The sequence below is a fragment of the Schistocerca piceifrons genome, chromosome 4 (assembly GCF_021461385.2).
Source record: "Schistocerca piceifrons isolate TAMUIC-IGC-003096 chromosome 4, iqSchPice1.1, whole genome shotgun sequence".
NCBI classification, from domain to species: domain Eukaryota; kingdom Metazoa; phylum Arthropoda; class Insecta; order Orthoptera; family Acrididae; genus Schistocerca; species Schistocerca piceifrons.
Window position 1 is genome coordinate 780,338,703 of NC_060141.1, and position 22,313 is coordinate 780,361,015.

Genomic DNA, 22,313 nt, shown 5'->3' on the forward strand with positions numbered 1-22,313 from the left:
TACTCGAACCTTGTTCTTTATTGAGATGACCTTTTCTCTTAACTTTTAAAACAAGTGTGTACTACTACATTCTTCAGTACTATCCAATTACTTTATTAATCTTCAACTAAATAAATCTACTTTTCATCCCTCGCTCCGGGAATCCAATCTATGAGAACTTAGATAATCCGTGGGTCAGGTATCAGTACGGCTTATCATTTCAGAGACGAAAAAGCTATATAGAGGATAATCAGAGTCACTATGGTGCTAGGAATAGCGACAATCAGGGTCGCGGTTTCCTGACATCTAACAACCCGATACTGTTCCACAGTTTGCGGCAACTGCTCTGAGCCGGCCGGAGTGGCCTAGCTGTCTAGGCGCTACAGTCTGGAACCACACGACCGCTACGGTCGCAGGTTCGAATCCTGCCTCGGGCATGGTTGTGTGTGATGTCCTTAGGTTAGTTAGGTTTAAGCAGCTCTAAGTTCTACGGGACTGATGGCCAGTGAAGTTAAGTCCCATAGTGCTCAAAGCCATTTGAACCTCTTGAACTCCTCTGAAGTGATCTGCACCTCTTGTGCAGCTATCATCTGACTTAATGAATGGTGTGCGTTGCATTACCAGGTGTCGTTTAGGATGATAGGGTTTTGTTTGGAAAACATCTCTTTATGTTCGTCTCGCCAATACAACTGTGGCTGTGTTACATTCAGCAGAGTAATACCTGAAACTATGGCCTCATGGTATGACACATAGTCGCTTTGATCAACAATCCAATTCCTTGGAATTACAAACGTCTTGCTCCGTTAAGATTTCCTTGCTCATAGAAACTAGCAACCGCTACTAAGCTGTTGTGTATTGAACACACCCAGTGCAAACCAGTTTTCTAAAAGTACTCCTTTGGATTCCTCACCAATTTCTGCCATGGACATCATTCTGCTACACCACTGAAAAGCTGCGTGTGCACGTGTTTCATACCATTGTGACTTAACGATTCGGACCTATGGTGATCACGCCACTGTGGTACTGCTGAAGCTCAACCTCATCCATCGCCGTGTTTCAGTCCCCATTTTCTGCTACTGGTAATACCACCTTCTCTCTTTCTTTCACAAACCTCCCAGCTGCCTTGAGCTTCACTGTGGAGATCTGCATCCTCCAACATTTAACCAATGTATCCTTGCTCACTGCTGGAATCCCCACTGATACGTAAAACTGTGTACCATGTGTTTTAATCCACACAGTTGTGCTTTGGCAAGTTCTGCGTGCTCGGCTCTGCTCCCAACTATACACAGATCAGCCACAACATTACGCTCACCAACCTAATAGCCGGTATGTCCACCTTTGGCACGGATAACAGCGGCAACGCGTCGTGGCATGGAAACAATGAGACCCAGGTAGCTCGCTGGAGGGTGCCGGCATCACATCTGCACGCGCAAATCACGGAATTCCCGTAAATTCCGGGGAGAATGGTGATAACCAGCACCACATTCAATCACATACCAGATGTGTTCAATCGGGTTCAAATCTTGTGAGTAGGGGAGTCAGCGCACCAATTAGAGATCGCCACCATGTTCCTCAAACCACTTCATTACACTCCTGGCCTTGTGGCATGGCCCATTATTTTGTCGAAACATGCCACTGCTGTCGGGAATCAAGAACGTCATGAAGGGTATACGTGGTCTGGAACCAATGTACCATACTCCTTGGCAGTCATGGTGCCTTGCACGAGCTCCACTGGATCCATGGATGCTCACGTGAATGACCCCAGGCCGTAATGATGCTTCTGCCAGTTTTTCTCATTCCTGCAGTGCAGCTGTCAAGGAGTTGTTTCCCTACAAGACGACAGATTCCCGCTCTCCCATCGGCATGAAGAAGAAGATATCGGGATTCATCAGATCTTGCAACGCTCTGCCACTGCGCCAACGTCCAGTGCCTATCGCACATGCCTATTCCCGTCGTAGTTGCAGATTCGTGGTGTTAACGCTGGCACATGCATGGGTCGTCGGCTGCGGGAGCTCTTCGTTCGAAGTGTTCCACGCACTGTGCGTTCAGACACACACGTACTCTGTCCAGCGTTAAAGTGTGATGTTAGTTCCGCCACAATCTTCCGACTGTCCTGTTTTACCAATCTGCCCAGCCTACGACATCAGACATCTGTAATGAGGGGTGGTCGCCGACCCCACGACGTCTAGACGTGGTTTCAGCTTTGTTTCGCCACTTGTTGAAGAAACTCACCACAGCACTCGCCGAACGCCCGACAAGTCGCGCAATTTCCGAAACGCTCCCGACGAACCTCTGGGCCATCACAATTAGTGCATTAACTGCGTCAAAATCCCGGCTTAGAGTCCTAGCTCAGTTCAGCTAGTAAGCTGTCGAAAGATGCACTTGTTATTCAGCACCCCGCTCTCCAGATTCGCAGTCTGCGTGGAGTGTCATTTCATAGCCTCCGTTAACCTCCTTGCGATTTCCGGTGTTTTGTTCAATTCGCTCACTTCGCTTGTGTCTGTTGTCGCGGATGTGGTCTTCAGCATTCCACATACGGCATCTACACCCTCCCCCCTTTTCAGCCTCCTGGACTCGTGCATCACCGATCCTATTACTTCATACATCTGCTCCCTCAATCATGCGTACGCCCGGAGCAATCACCTGTGTTCCTTCGACACATTTCTAAGCGAGCGCCTGTACTTCTGTTTGCAGGAGATCAACTACGACTCGCCGAGGGGCGGCGTGTCTGTGATCACAGAGAAAGGTGACGTCACGACCAGCTACCTGCTGATCCAGCGCGCCGACTCCCCGGACTCGGGGAAGTACACCTGCCATCCTTCCAACGCCAACCTCAAGACTGTTGTCGTTCATGTGCTCAACGGTAGGTCGACTCCCAACTTCGCAGTACCTTTCCGTGTATCACCTTGCATTATTTAACTTTAAGATAAAAATGCAAATGCCAAAAAGTAGCGCATCAAGAAAACGACACAAATATTTCTGATATGTAGCAAAGATAAAGTATACAACAAAGATAATTTGAACTCATAATCGTAAAGTGGATTATAATTAAAGTTCCGCATTTGTTACAGAGTAAGTGCCTTCAGTTCTAAAACAAATATTTTATGATTTGCTACACTAGGAGGATTATTTGGAAAATCTTTTATCACAGCGGCGTTTAGAAAGTAAATGCTCAGTACAGAAACTGCAGTATAATCAGTCACATGGAAAATAACATTTAGGTTATCAATATGCGATAAATATCTATGAGGAAATGTATCTCATTTAAGTCGACGTAAGTTTGGAAGATTGGTGTAACATTTTAAGAACTACACTGCCAAACCCATTTTGTTATAGGCTGTATAGCATATTAGTTTCGCATGAAGCAGGATAGAGTCATTTAGGCTACTTCTATGGTACATCCAAGGATACTAATCGAACACTCTGGTGTGAACACAAGGAAATATTCAACAGCCCAAACAGGGCTGACCCTACCATCAGTTACACGCACAAATTACATTAATACTAGGTGCATTACTAACATCGTAACAAAGCTGAGATTTTGGCAAAAAATTGCAGACTGACTTGAAAAATAGCGGATTCACTGATTTACTTTCTTTTCTTTTTGTATCAGTCAGGAGACAGTCATATGAGCATTTTAGAATTTCGTAACAGGTTTTGACCAGCAAGTGGCGGTCTTCAGACAAAAGACACATGCAGCAAGCGGTTTCCGTAGCGTTGTTAACAATACAGTTTTGACAGTGTTAAATGCTCAAGTGACTGTGCCCGGAAAAAATATAAAAACTGAAGTAAAGGTAATGTTTCTGAAGTGGGTCATTAAATAAATTTTCAGCCTTATATAATGAGAATATTTGTTGCGAGAGCTATTCTGAAAGGAAGACGTTTGCACAGCAGAGGATATCACGGCCGGTTGCATCAAAACAGTCGGAAGACTGACGACAAAATGTGTATCCTGGGAGCGCTAGTACTATATACGTTAGCACCATCAGGTTACCCCAGGTCGAGTACAGATTACCTTAGGTACTGCTCAAAGTAGTAAACGGAAGTACGTCGGTAAACAAGAACATTCAAATGTTTCCAACCCTGATGCCCATTTTCCAACTTTCCCAAACCTGGGATCCGCCTACTACCGCTCGACACAGACACAGGACAAACACGACAAACCACTCGTTCCTACACAGGGAACAAGGAATTTTTGGCTGAGAGGCAGGCATTATGTCTCGACGACCCGGGCCTATCAGCCATGGCAAATCATTTACAAATCTTTGCAACTGTTCAAGACCATCATCCCTGTAGGAAATGGCTTTCCCCATATCTACATTCAAGGAAAGTCCACGACAACATGAGACCAACTGCACAAGAGTGGTTCCAGCTGAATGGCCTTACTCCTCTGACCTAAGGTCACGGATCACTTCATAGACCATCAAATGCAGTAGTGGAACTGCTACCATGTAAATCATGTGCGAACACTCTGATGATACGACATTATTGTTGGGATCATTCCATTTTGTCTCATTCTAATTCGAACAATTCCCTCTGTTGATTCGTAGATACTGATAATATCTGAATAATTTTGACACGTTGAGGCTACAATTATATAACGAGGAATACACGCAGTATCAAGGCACGAACAAGCAGCACTGAGAATTCCAAAAACGTATGTCCTAAACTTACCCAATGCCAAGCAAGACGTACCCTACGGACCGTGGCTAACAGTAAGTTAGCTCACTACTATGAGAATGCGGTAGAAAATATACTTGCAGAGAACTTGTCAAACTGGATACTATCGTGTAAGACGCACAACATGTAAGCACTTTTTCAAGAACCTATGCGAAATGACTGTGCACACCACGTGACACACAATTACGAAGCGACCGAATAAAAGCTACAGTGACAGCGTTGGAGGTGATGAGTTTAAAGTCTCGCAGTCGCGTCCACAGATCCTGTGTGTGCAAACGACCGCAGCTCTTCATACTGCTATCGTTTTCTCTTTATGTGACAGCGAGTTAAAACGCCTTTGAAAATAAACAATCCCGATGCGTGTCAATTTTACGGCCACTGATGCGAAATGTCAGTAAAAAAGGGCGGAGTGCCGCAGATATTCACTTTGAATTGGGTGACATCTATTGACATTCGGTAGTGGAGGGAGCGCAAAATACGGCGTGATCCCACAGGTTTGGGAGCGCCCGTGCGAATGTTCTCCACGAGGGCCAATGGCAAGCAAAACAATGTGGCAGGAAATATTATGGAACAGATGAGTAAAAAGGTGGAACAAAATTTTTTCTTCACAAGTATTAAGTTTGATTAGGTATTTTTTTTTTTTAATCTTTGAAGGTGATTGTAACTTTGTAACTATGTACTGCATGGGTTGAAAAATATTAATAGTAGCTAAATAATGCCAAAAAACTCTTTGCGTATGCGTTATTCGACTGGCTGCATACGAAGTGAGATACATTAGTACTTCATCCCGTAAATGATGAAGCGTAAATTTATTTGTCTGTCTTGAAAATATAACTATTTCACGTTGAAGCAAACTCTAACTTCCTAACTCATACGTAGACAGTGGCACAAGAAGAAACTGACCTGAAGGTTTGTGTAACTGGATCACCAATTATCTTTTCACATCTGCTGCCGTCTAAGACCTTCCCTTATTTTCACCTAACTGTAGGCATCGAGGTAGCCACTTCAGCTATTGATATGTTTTCGTCGGAATATTTTGTGATTTGAATAATGAAAAACTGCAACAGTTACTTATTTTTTCATTATCAACACAACGTTTTTCAGCAATTTATTGTCATTTTGATGTGTATTTGTTTACATAAATATTTTTGCTAAAATTTATATATATGATTTTCTGCCTCTCTTGCACTGTAGCTGTCTTTTTTTTTTTTTTTTTTTTTTTTTTTTTTTTTTTTTTTTTTGAGGTCATAATGCAATCTTAAAATCAGACTAAATGATTCTTGGAATGATTTTTATGCAGTAATGTTAGAGACGGTGTTTTTAGTTGTCTACTTGTATTCAAACGTCACAAAAATATTCTCGAAACGCTCTGTACTGAGCGCGATATACTAAGTAACTGGTGCAGTTTTTCATAATTCAAATCGTGAATGATACAGCTGCATACTTTCCTAAAACATCGATTATGAATAATTTGTCCCTTTATATCCATAAAAGACATTCCCTAGGTGACATGACAGTCATTCCCCTGGATACCCATACAGTCAATCTTCATTTAGTTTAAGTGGTTTAAAATTAGATCTTCAATTCCAGAGTGTTGCCCGATGTATTTTATAGTATTCCAGCCTCTGCTACTGACCTGCAACATCAATAGCTCACTGACTATCTCTCAGCGTTAGAATGGTTTCGGAATTAAGACACCACCTCACACTGCCGTAAGTCAAATTCAGTAATACCCTCTGACAGTAATATCAGTATCAGACACATGGCAATCTTTGTGTTGAAAATAGTATTAAATTTACTAAGAGCACTCTTTTTCATAATCTCTATTGTACACGGTCCAGTATCATTAATATGACCACTGACAATATTCGGCATCAACGTGATATTCCCATCCACAGACTGCAGGTGGCAGCCCTAACGGTTGAGAATACACAGGCTGGTCCACTGAAAGTGACCGGGCCAAATATCTCCCGAAATAAGCGTCAAACTAAATTACTACAAAGAACGAAACTTGTCTAGCTTGAAGGGGGAAACCAGATGGCGCTATGGTTGGCCCACTAGATAGCGCTGCCATAGGTCAAACGGATATCAACTGCGTTTTTTTTTAAAATAGGAACCCTATTTTCTATTACATATGGCTCATAATTTTAGACGAACAGTTGGTAATAGGTAGGTTTTTTAAATTAAAATACAGAACGTAGGTAGGTTTGAACATTTTATTTCGGTTGTTCCAATGTGATACATGTACCTTTGTGAACTTATCATTTCTGAGAACGCATGCTGTTACAGCGTGATTACCTGTAAGTACCACATTAATGCAAGAAATGCTCAAAATGATGTCTGTAAACCTCAATGCATTTGCCAATACGTGTAACGACATTCCTCTCAACAGCGAGTAGTTCGCCTTCCGCTTTGACAATGCGCTGACGCATGTTGTCAGGCGTTGTCGTTGGATCACGATAGCAAATATCCTTCAACTTTTACCACAGAAAGAAATCCGCGGACATCAGATCCGGTGAACGTGCGGACCATGGTATGGTGCTTCGACGACCAATCCACCAGTCATGAAATATGCTATTCAGTACCGCTTCAACCGCACGAGAGCTATGTGCCAGACATTTATCATGTTGGAAGTACATCGCCAATCTGTCATGCAGTGAAACATCCTGTAGTAACATCGGTAGAACATTACGTAGGAAATCAGCATTTATTGTGCCATGTAGATTGCCATCGACAAAATGGGGGCCAATTATCTTTCCTCCCATAATGCCGCACAATATTATTAACCCGGCAAGGTCGCTGATGTTCCACTCGTCGCAGCCATCGTTGATTTTTCCGTTGCCCAGTAGTGTGTATTATGTCGGCTTACGTTACGGCTGTTGGTGAATGACACTTCGTCGCTAAATAGAATGCATGCAAAAATTCTCTCATCGCCCCGTAATTTCTCTTGCGCCCAGTGGCATAACAGTACACGACTTCTAAGTCGTCGTCATGCAATTCCTGGTACATAGAAATATGGTACGGGTGCAATCGACGTTGATGTAGCATTCTCAACATCGACGTTTTTGAGATTCCCGATTCTCGCGCAGTTTGTCTGCCACTGATGTGCGGATTAGCCGCGACAGCAGCTAAAAGATCTACTTGGGCATCATCAATTGTTGCAGGTCGTGGTTGACGTTTCACATGTGGCTGAACACTTCCTGTTTGCTTAAATAACGTAACTATCCGGCGAACGGTCCGGACACTTAGATGATGTCTTCCAGGATACCGAGCAGCATACATAGTACATGCCCGTTCGGCATTTTGATCACACTATTGTGCATCAACACGATATCGACCTTTTCCGTAATTGGTAAACGGTCTATTTTGACACAGGTAACGTATCAAGAAGCAAATACCGTCCGCACTAGCGGAATGTTACGTGATACCACGTACTTTATGTTTGTGACTACTAGAGCGTCATCTATAGCAAAGCGAAAAACGCGGTCCAACTAAAACATTCATATTTCTTTACGTTCTACACGAATATGTAATAAAAAAATGGGGGTTCCTATTTTAAAAAAAAGCGCAGTTAATATCCGTTTGACCTATGGCAGGGCCATCTAGTGGGCCAACCATAGCTCCATCTGGTTTCCCCCTTCAAGCTTGACAATTTCGTTCTGTGTAGTTGTTTCGTTTGACGCTTATTTCGTGAGATATTTGACCCGTCACAAGCAATGGACCGCCCTGTATAACGCGGGTCGTTGGGACGTGGAAGACATTGTAGTCGTTATAGTAATGCGGAAATGTAGCGATTTATCTGATGTCCAAAAGGACATGTTCATTTGCTTTCAGGACAAGGGTAGGAGCATTTCTGAAACAGCTGAGTTTGTAAATTGTTGGCGTCCCACCGTGGTTGAAGTATACCGAGTACGTCAAAACGAGCCATAGAAAACCGGCGCCGAGGCAAAGTATGGAGCACCACGGCCCATAGATAGCAGGGGTGAACTACGGCTGCGGAGAAGTGTATGGGCCAACAGATGTTTAAACTGTTGAGCAACAGGTCGCCCAGATGAACCAAGGGAATACAAACAGTATCTCCTCAACGACCGTTCAGTGAACGTTGCTGCTTATGGAACTCTGCAACTGGCGTATGGTTCATGCACTCAAGCTGACTGCTGTTCATCGGCGATGAAGACTGGGTCATGAACGCCATACGGCAACTGGACGTTGACTGAATGGCGACAGGTGGCCTTTCTAGATGAACCACATTTAATATTTCATTGCTCACATGGGCCTGCAACAGTCGTCGGAAGGTTCCAGGCCGAAGGAGGGAGCGTGTACAGCATGAAACGTCTGAAAGCAAAGGGTATAGGGGCGAGATTTATTTTCTGGGGAGTGTTTTTGTGTCATTCCTTGGGTGATCTCATCTTTCTAGAAGGCACAGTGGACCAACACAAGTATATATCTATCGTTGGGGACCATGTCCAGACCGGAGAGTACATGTAGTTTATTTTTCCTCGACAGGATGACACACACCAGCAGTACAATTCCATGTGTCACATAGCTCATGATTTTAGTGTACTCAGCTTGTCCACTAAACTCACCAGATTTAAAACCCAATCCAGAAGCTGTAGGACTACCTCAATGCAGCTGATCGCACCATGGGTCCACAACCGTGAAACCTCGAGTAGCTGGCCACGGAACTGAAGTTCGCATAGTTCCACATCCCTGGCGATACTTTCCAGGAGCTCATAGACTTTCTTCCAGCACGTATGCACTGCAACAAGTGAGAGGTCTTTTCAAAGGTGTTCACATTAATGTGAATGGACCATGTTCAAATGTGTGTGAAATCCTGAAGCACCAAACCGCACAGGCCATCAATCCCTAAACTTACACACTATTTAAGCTAACTTATGCTAAGGACAACCCACAAATAACCATGCCCGAGGGAGGACTCGAATCTCCGGCGGGAGGGGCCACGCAATCGGTGACAAAGCGCCTGAAACCGCGGTGCCACTGCCCGCGGCACTGGACCGTGTATTTTCTTCTTTACCAAGTAATACAGTCGGTTCTTGTAACTTCAAATGGCTCTAAACACTATGGGACTTAACATCTGAGGTCATCAGTCCCATAGCCCTAGAACTACTTAAACCTAACTAACCTAAGGACATCACACACATCAATGCCCGAGGCAGGATTCGAACCTGCGGCCGTAGCAGCATCGCGATTCCGGACTGAGACGCCTAGAAACGTTCGGCCACAGTGGCAGCTCTTGTAACTTCCCTAGATATAGAAACACACAACTATCTTTATAATTTAAATGTTAATCATATCAGATTTCCTTTCGATGTACTTCTTATGCAGTATTGTAATCATATTTTGTTCGATTTTCAGGTCTACTTCCTAAGTTACTGTATTACGTTAATTTACTCGTCGGTGACGTTTTCCTCCATTAGTCAAACAGTACCATGTAGTCTGCAAAACGAAATATTTGTGACACGATTCCTTAAGATGTGTTTCTTCTGCGCCCAGTTTATGGATCTAAAAGCTTCTGTTAACATTGCAAAATGGTTCAAATGGCTCTGAGCACAATGGGACTTAACATCTGTGTTACCAGTCCCCTATAACTTCGAACTACTTAAACATAACTAACCTAAGGACATCACACACATCCATGCCCAAGGCAGGATTCTAACCTGCGACCGTAGCGGTCACGCGGTTCCAGACTGAAGCGCCTAGAACCGCATGGCCACACCGGCCGGCTTTAACATTGCAGAGAATAGTTCCTTCTAATTGTGAACTATCCTGAGTTCTGAAGAAGTCTAATGGGAAATGTAACGTTTTTGTATACGTTCTTTATTATAGTAACCAAAGTCAATCAACGTCCGTTTTTCGCCATGGATTTACGTAGATTAGTTGATACTAAGTTGAAATCTTTATCAACAGCTATGACTACTCAACAATGCTATCAGGTCAAATCACAAATGTTAAAATAGAAGAAAAAATCGGCGATATTTAGCGCAATGGGGACACACGTAAGGAAATGGCCCCTGGCGGGATAAAGAGGTGTCGCCAGATATGAGTTTAAAGGGAGATACACCGACTTTAAGATTGAGATAAAAGGTTTCTGATAGTGACCCCGATGTCAGCACCAGGCATGGGCCATTCCATCATGAGTTAAGAGAGATGACCCAGTGGAACATACTCCACGACAACTGCAAGTACATACACTGGGGTGTGTAAAGTCATGTCATAGCGATATACACTTATACAAACGAGGTACTCTCGCGTACATGAGGTATAAAAGGGCACTGAATTGATGGAGCTGTCATCGGCACTCAGGTGATTCACTTGAAAAGATTTAGGACTTGATTATGACTGCACGAAGGAAATTAGCAAATTTTGAACGCGGAGTAGTACTTGGAGCTAGACGCAAGATTGTGTTGAGAATACCGAATTTCAGGCACTACCTCTCAACATGGACAACGTAGTAGTCGACAGCCTTCACAGAACGACCGAGACCAGTGGCGTTCGCGTAGAGTTGTCGGTGCTAACAGACAAGCAACACTGGGTGAAATAATCGCAGAAATCAATGTAGGACGTACGACGAACGTATCCGTTAGGATAGTGTGGGAAAATTGGGCGTTAATGGGCTATGGCAGCAGACAACCGACGTCCGATGCCAGTGGCTTTGGTAGCAGCACGACGTTACCTGCACCGACTCTCCTGGGCTATAGACCACATCGGTTGGACCCTACCAGAGTGGAGAACCGTCACATAGTGAGATGAATCCGGATTTCAGTTGGTAAGATGTGATAGTATTCTACGAGTTTTGTAAAGCTATCGACCCAAATTGTCAGCAATCCACTATGCAAGCTGGTGGTGTCCGCACAATGATGTGAGTTGTCTTTACATGGAATGTACTGGGTCATCTGGTTCAATTGGACCAATAATTGGCTGGAAATGGTTGTGTTCGGCTAGTTGTAGACCATTTACCGCCATTCATGGCACTCATGCTCCCAAACAATGATGTAACTCTTATGGATGACAGTACGTCATGTTACTAGGCCACAATTATTCGCAATTGGTTAGTAGAATATTCGGGACATTTCGAGCGAATGACTCAGCCACCCAGGTCGCCCAAAGTGAATCTCATCCGAGAATTTTGGGACTTAAACGAGAGGTCAATTCATGCACAAAAACCTGCACTGGTAATCCTTTCGCAATTATGGATGGCTATAGTGGCAGCTTGGCTTCATATTTCCGCAGGGAACTTCCAACGACTTGATGAGTCTAAGACACATTGAGCTACTGCAGTACGCTGGGCAAAAGGAGTTGTGATACGATATTAGGAGGTATCCCATGACTTTGTCCATCTCTGTGTATATCACTTATAGCGCTGTGCAGGCCTATTACACCTTCATGCCCCTGTGGTGACTGTTTCATTACTGTTATCGTCGCAGAGTCCACCAATCTGCTGGAAGTTATGTCATCTGTGCCAGAAATTGGTGAGGCTATCTTAGTGGGAGGTGGTATCTTCATCCATCACAACACCCACCTGAGGATTATGGAGAGCTCCAGGGGAATGGTGGCAGTGATCCATCAACAACACTTCAGCCTCAGTATGTCAGCAGGGATTATGGGGGACCATCTTGTTGGACCAGCCTTATAGGCAAGGCATGTCTGCTCCTCCTGCGGGTGAATCTGCCTCCCCTACTGCACGTAGTGCCTTTGGTGATACGAATGGTGATGTAACTCCTACATGATGGTTCTCCAGCTCACTGCTACCATAAGTGTGGAGCTGAAAAACTAGTACAGACAGAACATTCGGATATGCCTGGTGTGTTCTGATGTGTCGCTTCATTCACTGAAACTTACGCGGTCAAAGATATTTCATCTTCACTTTCAAGTACGTGTACCTCTCTTGGATGTCACTCACAGCTGTGTGTCCATATGATCGATTCTGCTCTCTACTCTCTCTTGGAGTTGCCCTCATTTCCCAAAATCAGCCTACAGAAATAAATTTATATATAAGAGTTGTATATGTCATTTATAAATCACAGAACGTTACAAAGTGTTGTGCCCCTACTGTGTATATAATGGTCAGCTTAAGGCAGAGCTGGCCAAGAATTCGGCTCGCGAGCCATGCCCTGGCTACCGTGCCATTATGCCCAACCCTACTGCATACTTTCCCCACCATCACGACACGATGTCTGATTACGAGGAGGGGGACAAGAGGGACCGCTAGTACGCTGAATTTGAATGGCAATGCTCTCGCACTACATACGAATAAGTTTTGTTTTACATTCGTCAACAAAGTAGGTCATAAAAAACATATTGTCAGTAGAATTTTATTACTTGTGTCATTCTTGAGGCATAATGTAATTTATATCTCGTACAAACGGTCCGCATACAAACAGAGCCGGCCACTGTGGCTGAGTTGTTCTAGGCGCTTCAGTCCGGAACCTCGCTGCTGCTACGGTCGCAAGTTCAAATTCTGCCTCGGACACGGATGTGTGTGCTGTCCTTAGGTTAGTTAGGTTTCAGTAGTTTTAAGTCTAGGGGACTGATGACCTCAGATGTTAAGTCCCACAGTGCTTAGAGACATTTGAACCATTCAGACAGACACATACAATTTCACACTCAGGTTGCTGTATATTCGTGACTTATTTAGTTTTATAATCAAAAGAGTGCTTTGACGCACAGATCTTGATCAAAGTATTGTGGCACTGTTGCAGCCTCTTTATGGAGAAGTGGAAGCTCTATGTGAGATAAGCAATGTAGACGTCTTGGACAGTATTATTATAAAGCGACTTGTCTTTAACATAGGTATTAACTTGTGGACTAATGAGTTGCATCTACATGTGCTCAGTGGTCTCTCAAAGAAAACGTCAAACGGTCTCGATAACAGCTCAAAAACAAATCTGAGGTTGGCAGTGTCCTGTAAACGTTTAGAAAACTATCTTTGTAACTCTTTCAAGGCCGTGAAGAATTATTTAAACGTCGTGTTTCTTTTAGCGCCAGGGAGCTTAAAGAACTAGATTGTCTTTGTCAGAATATGTACCTTCTACCATCCTTACCGAACTGGACATAAGTTGTTTCTCACTTTGGAATGTCGTCTTAGTGTGGATAGTGTGCAGTCAAGTCCACTTAAAATGCGAGGTATGCAGTCCATTTCGAAGTCTCTGATTTTCGTCCATGCACTGCTTTTTTTATAAGTTCAACAATATCGAGTATTAAATCGAAAAAATAGTTCCACATGCCCCTTGACTAAATACGAGTATGTAATATGTAATCTACATTCTTCGTTCAGTTACATCAAAAATTGTTGCAAGTGACGCTGGAACAATTAGTCTGAGTTCAGAAATTTTACTCTCCGTACCACTAATTTCTACGCGCATTGCACAAAGTGTTTATTGACGTACAGCACAATGAATCCAGTCTGCTGAGCATTGTTATTTTTTTGCTCTTTCAATTTCACCAACTACGTCTTTACAATCCTCCTACATAGAACTCTAATAGCGTTCGATATCTAATTATCAGTATCCTTAATATATTTTGAGAATTATTGTCGTTTTCGTCGGTCATTCCCATTGATTTTTAAAGTCTTGTGACTATAGATGGCTAGACTTACTCTTTTTGTGCAAACAAGCACGGGACCAGTGAATGTCCTTCATACCGCCAACAAATACTGAAGGATAAATAGCGCTGATACCACGATTCTGCCTAAGTGGAGAGACAGTTCTGCCGATCGAAAAATGCTACAGCGCAGCGCAATGCTAAATGAAACGTCGCGCGGCATGAGGTACTCCCAGGAAAGACGGTGTAAATTCGTAGCAGTGCTTCCTTGGTCCGCACGTGGTCCGCACACTTGGAGTGCCTGTAGTTTGGCACACTGTGGCCAGCCTTGGAATACAGTCAGTTTTCACTGAAAGACGTATTATGCCTCTTTTCGGCTTCAATTAATTAAGAGGGATAAGGGTATATTATTTACCCATCTCCCTCAGCAACAGATTTACTGCCTATCTTCCACTAACGTTCTTTAAAGCGTGTTTGTTATGTGCTATGTAGCTTTCTTTCCATCAGACAAAGGCTGTGCTTATTCCGTAGCGCCTGCTATTTAGTTGAGCATAATAGGTGAGATAGATTATTTCGTCCATGACTAAATCAATTTATTCGATCTCATGACTGTTCCGCCTAATTCCGAAAGATCTACGGACTATCTGTCCCTATTTTCATATGCTAGGATGAACAGATTATGTTTTTGGAAATACTGTCGTTCCTGAAACCCTATTAGTGTTTGGAACACTTTTTTCGTTTCTCCCGTAAGTGTTCACCATCATGTCCAGAATTTATGACATTATTGCCTCTGTATCAATTCGCTTTACATGCAGCACAAAGTGGGACAGATGCTCAAGCCGTTAGGTATCTGGATCAAAAGTTCCTGTTTGCCGTATTTCATAGATGTTCGCTTCTTAAGTCGGCTTACACATTTCAACAGCTTCATTAGCCTAGGGAAGTATAGATACAGAAGGTTACTCAGCTGTTCTCTTGCATCAGGACTTGCGATTTGCTACTCCGGAAGCGACAATATGTTTGGTGAAGAAAGTCTAATGCTTGTTTAATTTCGAATGTCGGCTCACTGAAATGCGTGTAGAAACCGACGAATACAGGGTAAGGAAAAATGAGGACGAGATAGATCCCTGTTGAACTTTGCAACCTCCTCATCGTTATGAATGAAAATCATATTTCTCAGTTTACCTACGAATGAAGAAGCGATGGTTTATTGTGATGGCGGGTGAAGTTCTAGCAAATATTTCGATGAGGCAACGGATATATGAAAGTATCCAGTTTATGGAACGAACTTACTTCTTGCAGTGAAACATAATTTGTCTTCATAACTTTACCGAAAAATATGTCTACTATTCTGCTATTGCAATATGAGTTAAAAGCCTCAGTTTCCACTGTCACATCAGCTACACAGTAAGATAGAAATGCGTTGGTATACGGACTAATTTTAAGGTATTATCATTGGATTTGCCTTAATTCCTGTTTCTCAGCCTCGATGAAACACACACATGTGGGTGAGGACAATTTAAAAAGTAATGTGGATCAGTATACTTTATTGCAAGGATGAGTCGATGCACCATTTGCAGTTGTATATTTGAAAATGAATACAAGTTAGTTTTTCCTTCAAACTTCTTGTGCCCCTTTATGGCTATGAGGAGACAGACTTCAAACTGTACCACCTGAAAAAGTTGACGGCTGAACGACGTTCGTGTAAATTATTTATGTGTGTCACCTGACATGATTACAGCCACCAGGGCCTCTCTCACATCGGACCCGTGTTTCACACAATCAGGACTATTTTAGATCACAGTTACACAAGATATTATACTTTCAATATCAGAAATAGTATTAAAATAATTTCACTGCCTGTAGTGTCAATATAAGCGATACTATGAACAAATAAAGTTAACACTGGCATTGTTTGTACTACCACTGCTGCTGACGCCACTAGTACTGGTATTAGTGATGACAATAAAAACACTAATGATGGTAGCTGATATAAAAAGAATTAATGGGTGTACAAATGAGATATTTTCTGATAGAGGAGCCCTGGGGATAGGAAATATAAGCAGACCGCACCAGGTAAGAATACTGGGAAATGAGGAAGACCTGACTGGAAAGAAGGGTGTTCGAGGATAACGAGTGTATAAGGAGCCAATGGTAAACATCAATGTTGCTTCAGTAGGTATATCATTAACTGTCTTCTGAAGCTGGAGATGTTATTCACTTCTCTAATATACTGTGGGAGGTTATTCCAGAGCCGGGTTCCTGCTCCTGAGAAGTAATTCCAGAAAGTGGCTGATCGATGGAATGGGACAGAAAGGATTTTTCTCTTATAGGAATGGGGGTTTCTGCCATGTTGTTCAGACAAGAGCGTTAATGCCGACGAGAGATATGGGGTGGGGCGTGGGTGGCAGTATATGTTGATAAGACAGTTGAGAAGACAGATGGTACGGAAATCTATGCGCTTGTCTACATATAGCCGGGATAAATGTTCGTATGATGATGAGATATTATCAAAGAGTCAGACATGACATATATAACGTATACAGGCATTCATAACTAATTCCAAATCCACGAGCTTTTCTGAGAAAGGATTTGCAGGATAACATCACTGTCATCAATAACCGGATGTACCTGTATTTGTACAAGTTCCTTTTTCAGGTCAGGCGTGAGGAGCTTTTTATATTTTTATAGATCGTGGAAAGATACTTATCCCTTCTTGCAGTCTGTGGCTACATGCTCAGTCCAATTTATATATTGGTCTGGTATTATTCGTAAATTGTTTACTGAAGGCGAGAAGTGGTTATTTGCCCCATTTAGGGTTAAAGATGGCAGGGACTGAAGATATTTTGAGCTGATGAACCTGTAATGACCAACCAAAACTGATTGGGTTTTGGATGGAATGAGCCTTAACCTCGTATCAGGTCGGTATCGAGAGTCTCAGAAGCAGTCACCATGTTAATTGGTTTTGCACTTAGGTACAACTGGAGGGCGTAAGAATACATGTAGTACTTTCCGTACCACAAAACTGAAGACTCATGCTTGATATACAGTGAAAAAGAGTAAAGGACATAATACCGAACCCTGGGGGACGCCTAATATTACCTGCTCCCATAGTGAGTTTATGGCGACGGACATGACGCATTGATGGCGAGACGTCAGGTACGCGGCTGCTACGGTCGCAGGTTCCAATCCTGCCTCGGGCATGGATGTGTGTGATGTGCTTAGGTTAGTTAGGTTTAAGTAGTTCTAAGTTCTAGGGGACTGATGACCTCAGCTGTAAGTCCCATAGTGCTCAGAGCCATTTGAACCATTTGAACGTCAGGTATGAGCGAAACTATTGCACCATTGCACTGTCTTGGCGAGAAATTGAGGCTTTTACCTTTCGCAAGTAAAATATGGAAGTCGGCAGGGTCAAATGTGGTATCTTAGAAACCATTCTGACATATGGTTTCTGGGGAACATACCCGTCCCCACTAACGATAGAGCAAATCGGCCGCTTTGGAGCGCTGTGGAAGATATGAAACTGCTACCAGACGATCACGTGACCCAATGGATGACCTAAAATAGGCAGTATACTGAGGCGTATTTGTCAATCTAGTTCGCAGAATTCGTGCAGTAGCGTGGATCGACGGGGGTTGGTGTTTCATCGCTGAGTGTGTAACGTGTTCACAGGGAATAGTGAACCACTCGCCTTTATATAACACGTTGTAGCAACGGTAGCCATAAAAGAAATCTAACCGACCGCGAAAAAGGGGCTCGACTCACTCCTTGTCAGTGACAATGAAATTCAAAATGGACGCAATTTCTGACATCAGTGAATGCAGTTCCATCCAAACGAGCTTCGGACCGAATGTTCTGAATATAACTGCAAGTAATAGACCTCTGGAGTTGGGTATCACGTAGGAAACAATTGTTCACACCGTCACATGCAGCTGAACGTCTATTGAAAATGTCTATCACTCCTTTGACAGCTGGTAAAAAGTAGCGGACAGCATCTCCGCAGCCTGCTAGCTCTTAGTGATCTAATTGCCAAGGAATTGTACCAGTCAGATACGGCATATCTGAAGACGGTTACGGACCCTCTCTTTTACTGGACTGAGGTTTTCACGAAATCTATAAGTGGTGTTTCACGGCGTCATTATGATGTCTGCTAGGCGTGACTAAGTTTTAGTACGTCATGCTTCTGTTTTCATACTAATCTCATGTTATGTAATATCTAAATTGCACAAGAAAGCATGAACTCACTCCGCGAAGCTGTTATACAATCGGCTGCTGTCACCGAGATTAAAGTCAATCGATACGTGCTGGTAAATCTACATTACGCCAAACGCGCCGGCCACACATTGGATTGCAGTTATGATTATGTCTGTTGACTATAGTTAGAGCGTGTGACGCTGAAACAAACCACTGACCTTCGTTGAGATAACAGTAATCGTAAGACGAAAATAGTGTCGACTTCAAATTGTGTCCAACCAGAATATATCGCTGAAATAGTGTACAACAACATACACCGGTTAGTGCAGAAACTGCTGTCTGTTATGTTTAACATTGTTGAGCAGCAACATTGTGAATAGAAACGACCCGCAAAACAGATAAACCCAATTAACACTTATCTATTACATCACGGTTACATAAAAATTGGAACTCAGTTTACTATTTGATTATTAACAGTTGATGAAATGTAATTGGAAGTGCTTCATGACCAACACATTCAATTACAGTCAGAGGCCCATATGTATCCACTCATTTTCTATTACGTTCCAGCCAGGTCAAAGGCATCTCTGTATAACAGATATTGTTCAACCTACCCGCTTCGTTTTGATCTGCAATTATTACTTCACTTGTCCATTTTAATGTGTGTAGTTCCCTAGTAGGTTTTTTCATGTTATATTTCCGTTTTTTATACAAAGCAGATATTTTTACACTTTAGTTTCACTGAACTGGCACTCAGAAATCTTTAAAAACGTCAAATAAAGCTGTATGGTCACCAAAAACATCAATTACAAACAAGTATATCATTAGAAATCAAACAGAAGTGCGGTGAAATCCAGTAAGGCTAAATCCAGTTATTTCGGTTTTATGGTTTGTTTTGATGGAAGTTGAACAACTATAAATAATTATTAAAGCACTTGAATAATTTATTTGGCATGGTGTGTCAACAGAGTACAAAACAGCTAGGTAAGAGGGAGCTGTTATTTAGGGACGATCACTCGAGTGTGTAAAACATCTTAAACTGGAGACTTGCCACTGGGATTCTGGAAAAAATGTCGGTAGCCATCCTCCAAAATAGCTGTTACGGGTAATTGCGAGGACTATGATACACGCAGATTAACAGCATATGTGTGCAAGTTACTGACAGGAACATTGCGCTGTAGAGTGGAAATGAAATTTGGGAATCTTTTATAAGAATATCTGTTTGGCTTAAGGAAACATGAATGCACCTGAGGGGCAGTTTGGAAGTTGCAGTAGAAAATTTAATCGAGAGTTGCACAAAATATTGACATGTCGACCTGTAAAAAGCAATGAAACACATAAGACGGTGCAAGATGACCGATATCCCTGGAAAATAGGCACAGCCTATAGCGCAAGATGTTCAATATGTGTATGTGCCAAGACTGAACAATAAAACCGTAACACCTAAATAGGTAACTGGATAAAAAAGAGGTTACGGCAAGGATGCAATCTTTCTCTTGCACTGTTCTAACTTTATCACGCAGAATCAGTGAAGAAAATGAAAGACAGTTTCGGAACTTGGATTAAAATTCAGGGTGGAAGGATATCTATGACTACATTCGTTAATTTCAATGCTACTCCCTATGAGAGAGAGAGGAATAATTACATCAAATATCGAATGGGTACACACTCTAACTAGCGTAGAATATGGTGTGAAGGTAAATCAAAGACAAAGGTATTGAAGAGTAGCGAAAATGCGATCAGTGATAAACTTATCAAATGACAAGTCATTAAAGGAAGTCGAGGAACTGTGTTATCCCTGAGGCAAAATACTGTTTGACAGACACATCAGCACTGGCAATTGAGACTGCTTTCGACAAAAGAATTCAACTAATATTCGAAACAGGCCTCAATCTGAGAACGAAATTTCGAGCAATTCACAACTTGTACGCAGCATTATATGGAAACGAAACATGGACCACATCGCCATAGAATTAATAAGTAATGTCATATGTAGTGAACACTATCTGGAAAGGGGGGTCATGATGATAAGACGTTTATTACACATTGCGGAGTAACTTCCATATTACTAGAGGGAAAAACTGGTTATTTCATTTCTTGTTCCACTCCTAAATAGAGCGAGAGAAGAACGACTGTCTGTATGCCTCCTTATGACCTCTAATTTCTCGTATCGTATCTTTCTGGTCCTTACCTGCAATGTATGATGGCGGCTGTAAAATCATTCGGCAGTCAGCTTCAGATGCCGTTTCTCTACATTTTCTCAACTGTGTTCCTGTAAAAGAACCTCGCCTTCCCTCCACGGATTCCCATTTGAATTCCCGAAACAATGCTTACGTGTTTCCAGAACCAGCCGGTAACAAATGTAACAACCCTCCTCTGAGCTGCTTTGATGTCTTCCTGGTAAGGATCTAAAACACTCTCGCAGTATTGAAGAGTAAGTTGCACCAGCGTAATATAGGCGGTCTCCTTAACAGACGAACCACACATTCCTAAAATTTTCCCTCTAAAAGGAAGCAGATCATTAGCCTTCTCTTCCAGAGTCCTCACATGCCCATTCCATTTCATATCGCTTTGCGAAGTCACGCTCAAATGTTTAAACGACGTGACTGCATCAATGCTGTATCCGAACATTATGGGTTTGATTTTCCTACCAATCCGCATTAACTTATATTTTTTCACACTTAGAGCTAGCTGCCATACATCACACGAAGCAGAAATTTTGTCTAAGTCATCTTGTATCCTCCTACAGTCACTCAACGTCGACACCTTACCGTATACCACAGCATCATCAGCAAACACAGGAGATTGCTGCCCATCCTGTCGGCCTAATCATTCACGTGTACAGACAACGAAAGCCGATCTACCACATTTCCCTAGTGCACTCCTGGCAATAACTTTCTCTCTGATGAACACTCGCCATAGAGATCAATATAATGTGTTATATTATTAAGAAGTCTTCGAGCCACTCACACATTTACGTAGTATTACATATGCTCGTACCTTCGTCAACAGCCTGCAACGGGGAACCGTGTCAAATGCTTTCCGGAAATCTATAAATATGGAATCTGCCTGTTGCCATTCATCCATAGTTCGCTGTATATCATGTGAGAAAAGGGCAAGCTGAATTTCGCCTGAGTGATGCTTTCTAAAACCATGCTGATTCGTTGACAAGGATTTTGCAGTAAATGGAAATTAGGGATATTTGTCTGTAATTCTGCGGGACAATTTTTTACCCTTCTTGTATACAGAAGGCACCTGCTCTTTTTTCCAGTGGCTTGCAATCTTGCAAGCTTGGTGAGGGCCCAGTGCCGTAGAGCACTCTCTGTAAAACCGAACTGGGATTCCATACGGACCTGGTCACCTATTTGCTTTCAAATGTTTCAATTGTTTTTCTACGCCGTGTGTTCTCCATACGGGAGTATGTCAGATGGTCAGATGACGGCATGTCTGTACGATTCTTCCACGTGAATGGTTTCTTCAACGTGAAGTTTAAAACTTCCGCTTTCGTTTTGCAATTTTCAGTTGCCAGACAAGAGTTGTCAACAAGTGACTGAACTGAAACCTTAGACACGCTTAGTGATTTTACGTAGGACCAGGACATTGGCTTGGAGACTGGACTGAACTGAAACCTTAGACACGCTAAGTGATTTTACGTAGGACCAGGACAATGGCCTGAAGACTGGTGATCAGTACCTTTACGACTTCAGCTCTATTCCCTTTGCTGGCCAAGGTCTGGCAGTGAGAATTCTGTCCTCCAAAGGATTCAAACTGGCTTGTCGCCGCATCGAGCGCTACTGCCCAAGAATGCTTACCCTGATAGAGGGAGGAACTGCAGCTGAAACCAAGCTTTTAGAATATAGATAATTAAGTGCTACTCATTGATAAAGTGGTAGTCACAGAAT

The 22,313-nt window shown here is 42.7% G+C and overlaps 1 protein-coding gene across 1 annotated transcript in view; it reads left to right on the forward strand.

The window, feature by feature from the left end:
* Positions 1–22,313, forward strand: part of LOC124796166 (zwei Ig domain protein zig-8-like) — a 207,568-nt gene that overhangs the window by 115,594 nt on the left and 69,661 nt on the right. Inside the window, exon 5 of the mRNA XM_047260257.1 lies at positions 2,674–2,842. Within this exon, the coding sequence (XP_047116213.1) occupies positions 2,674–2,842 (169 nt within the window). The remainder of the gene's footprint in view (positions 1–2,673; positions 2,843–22,313) is intronic.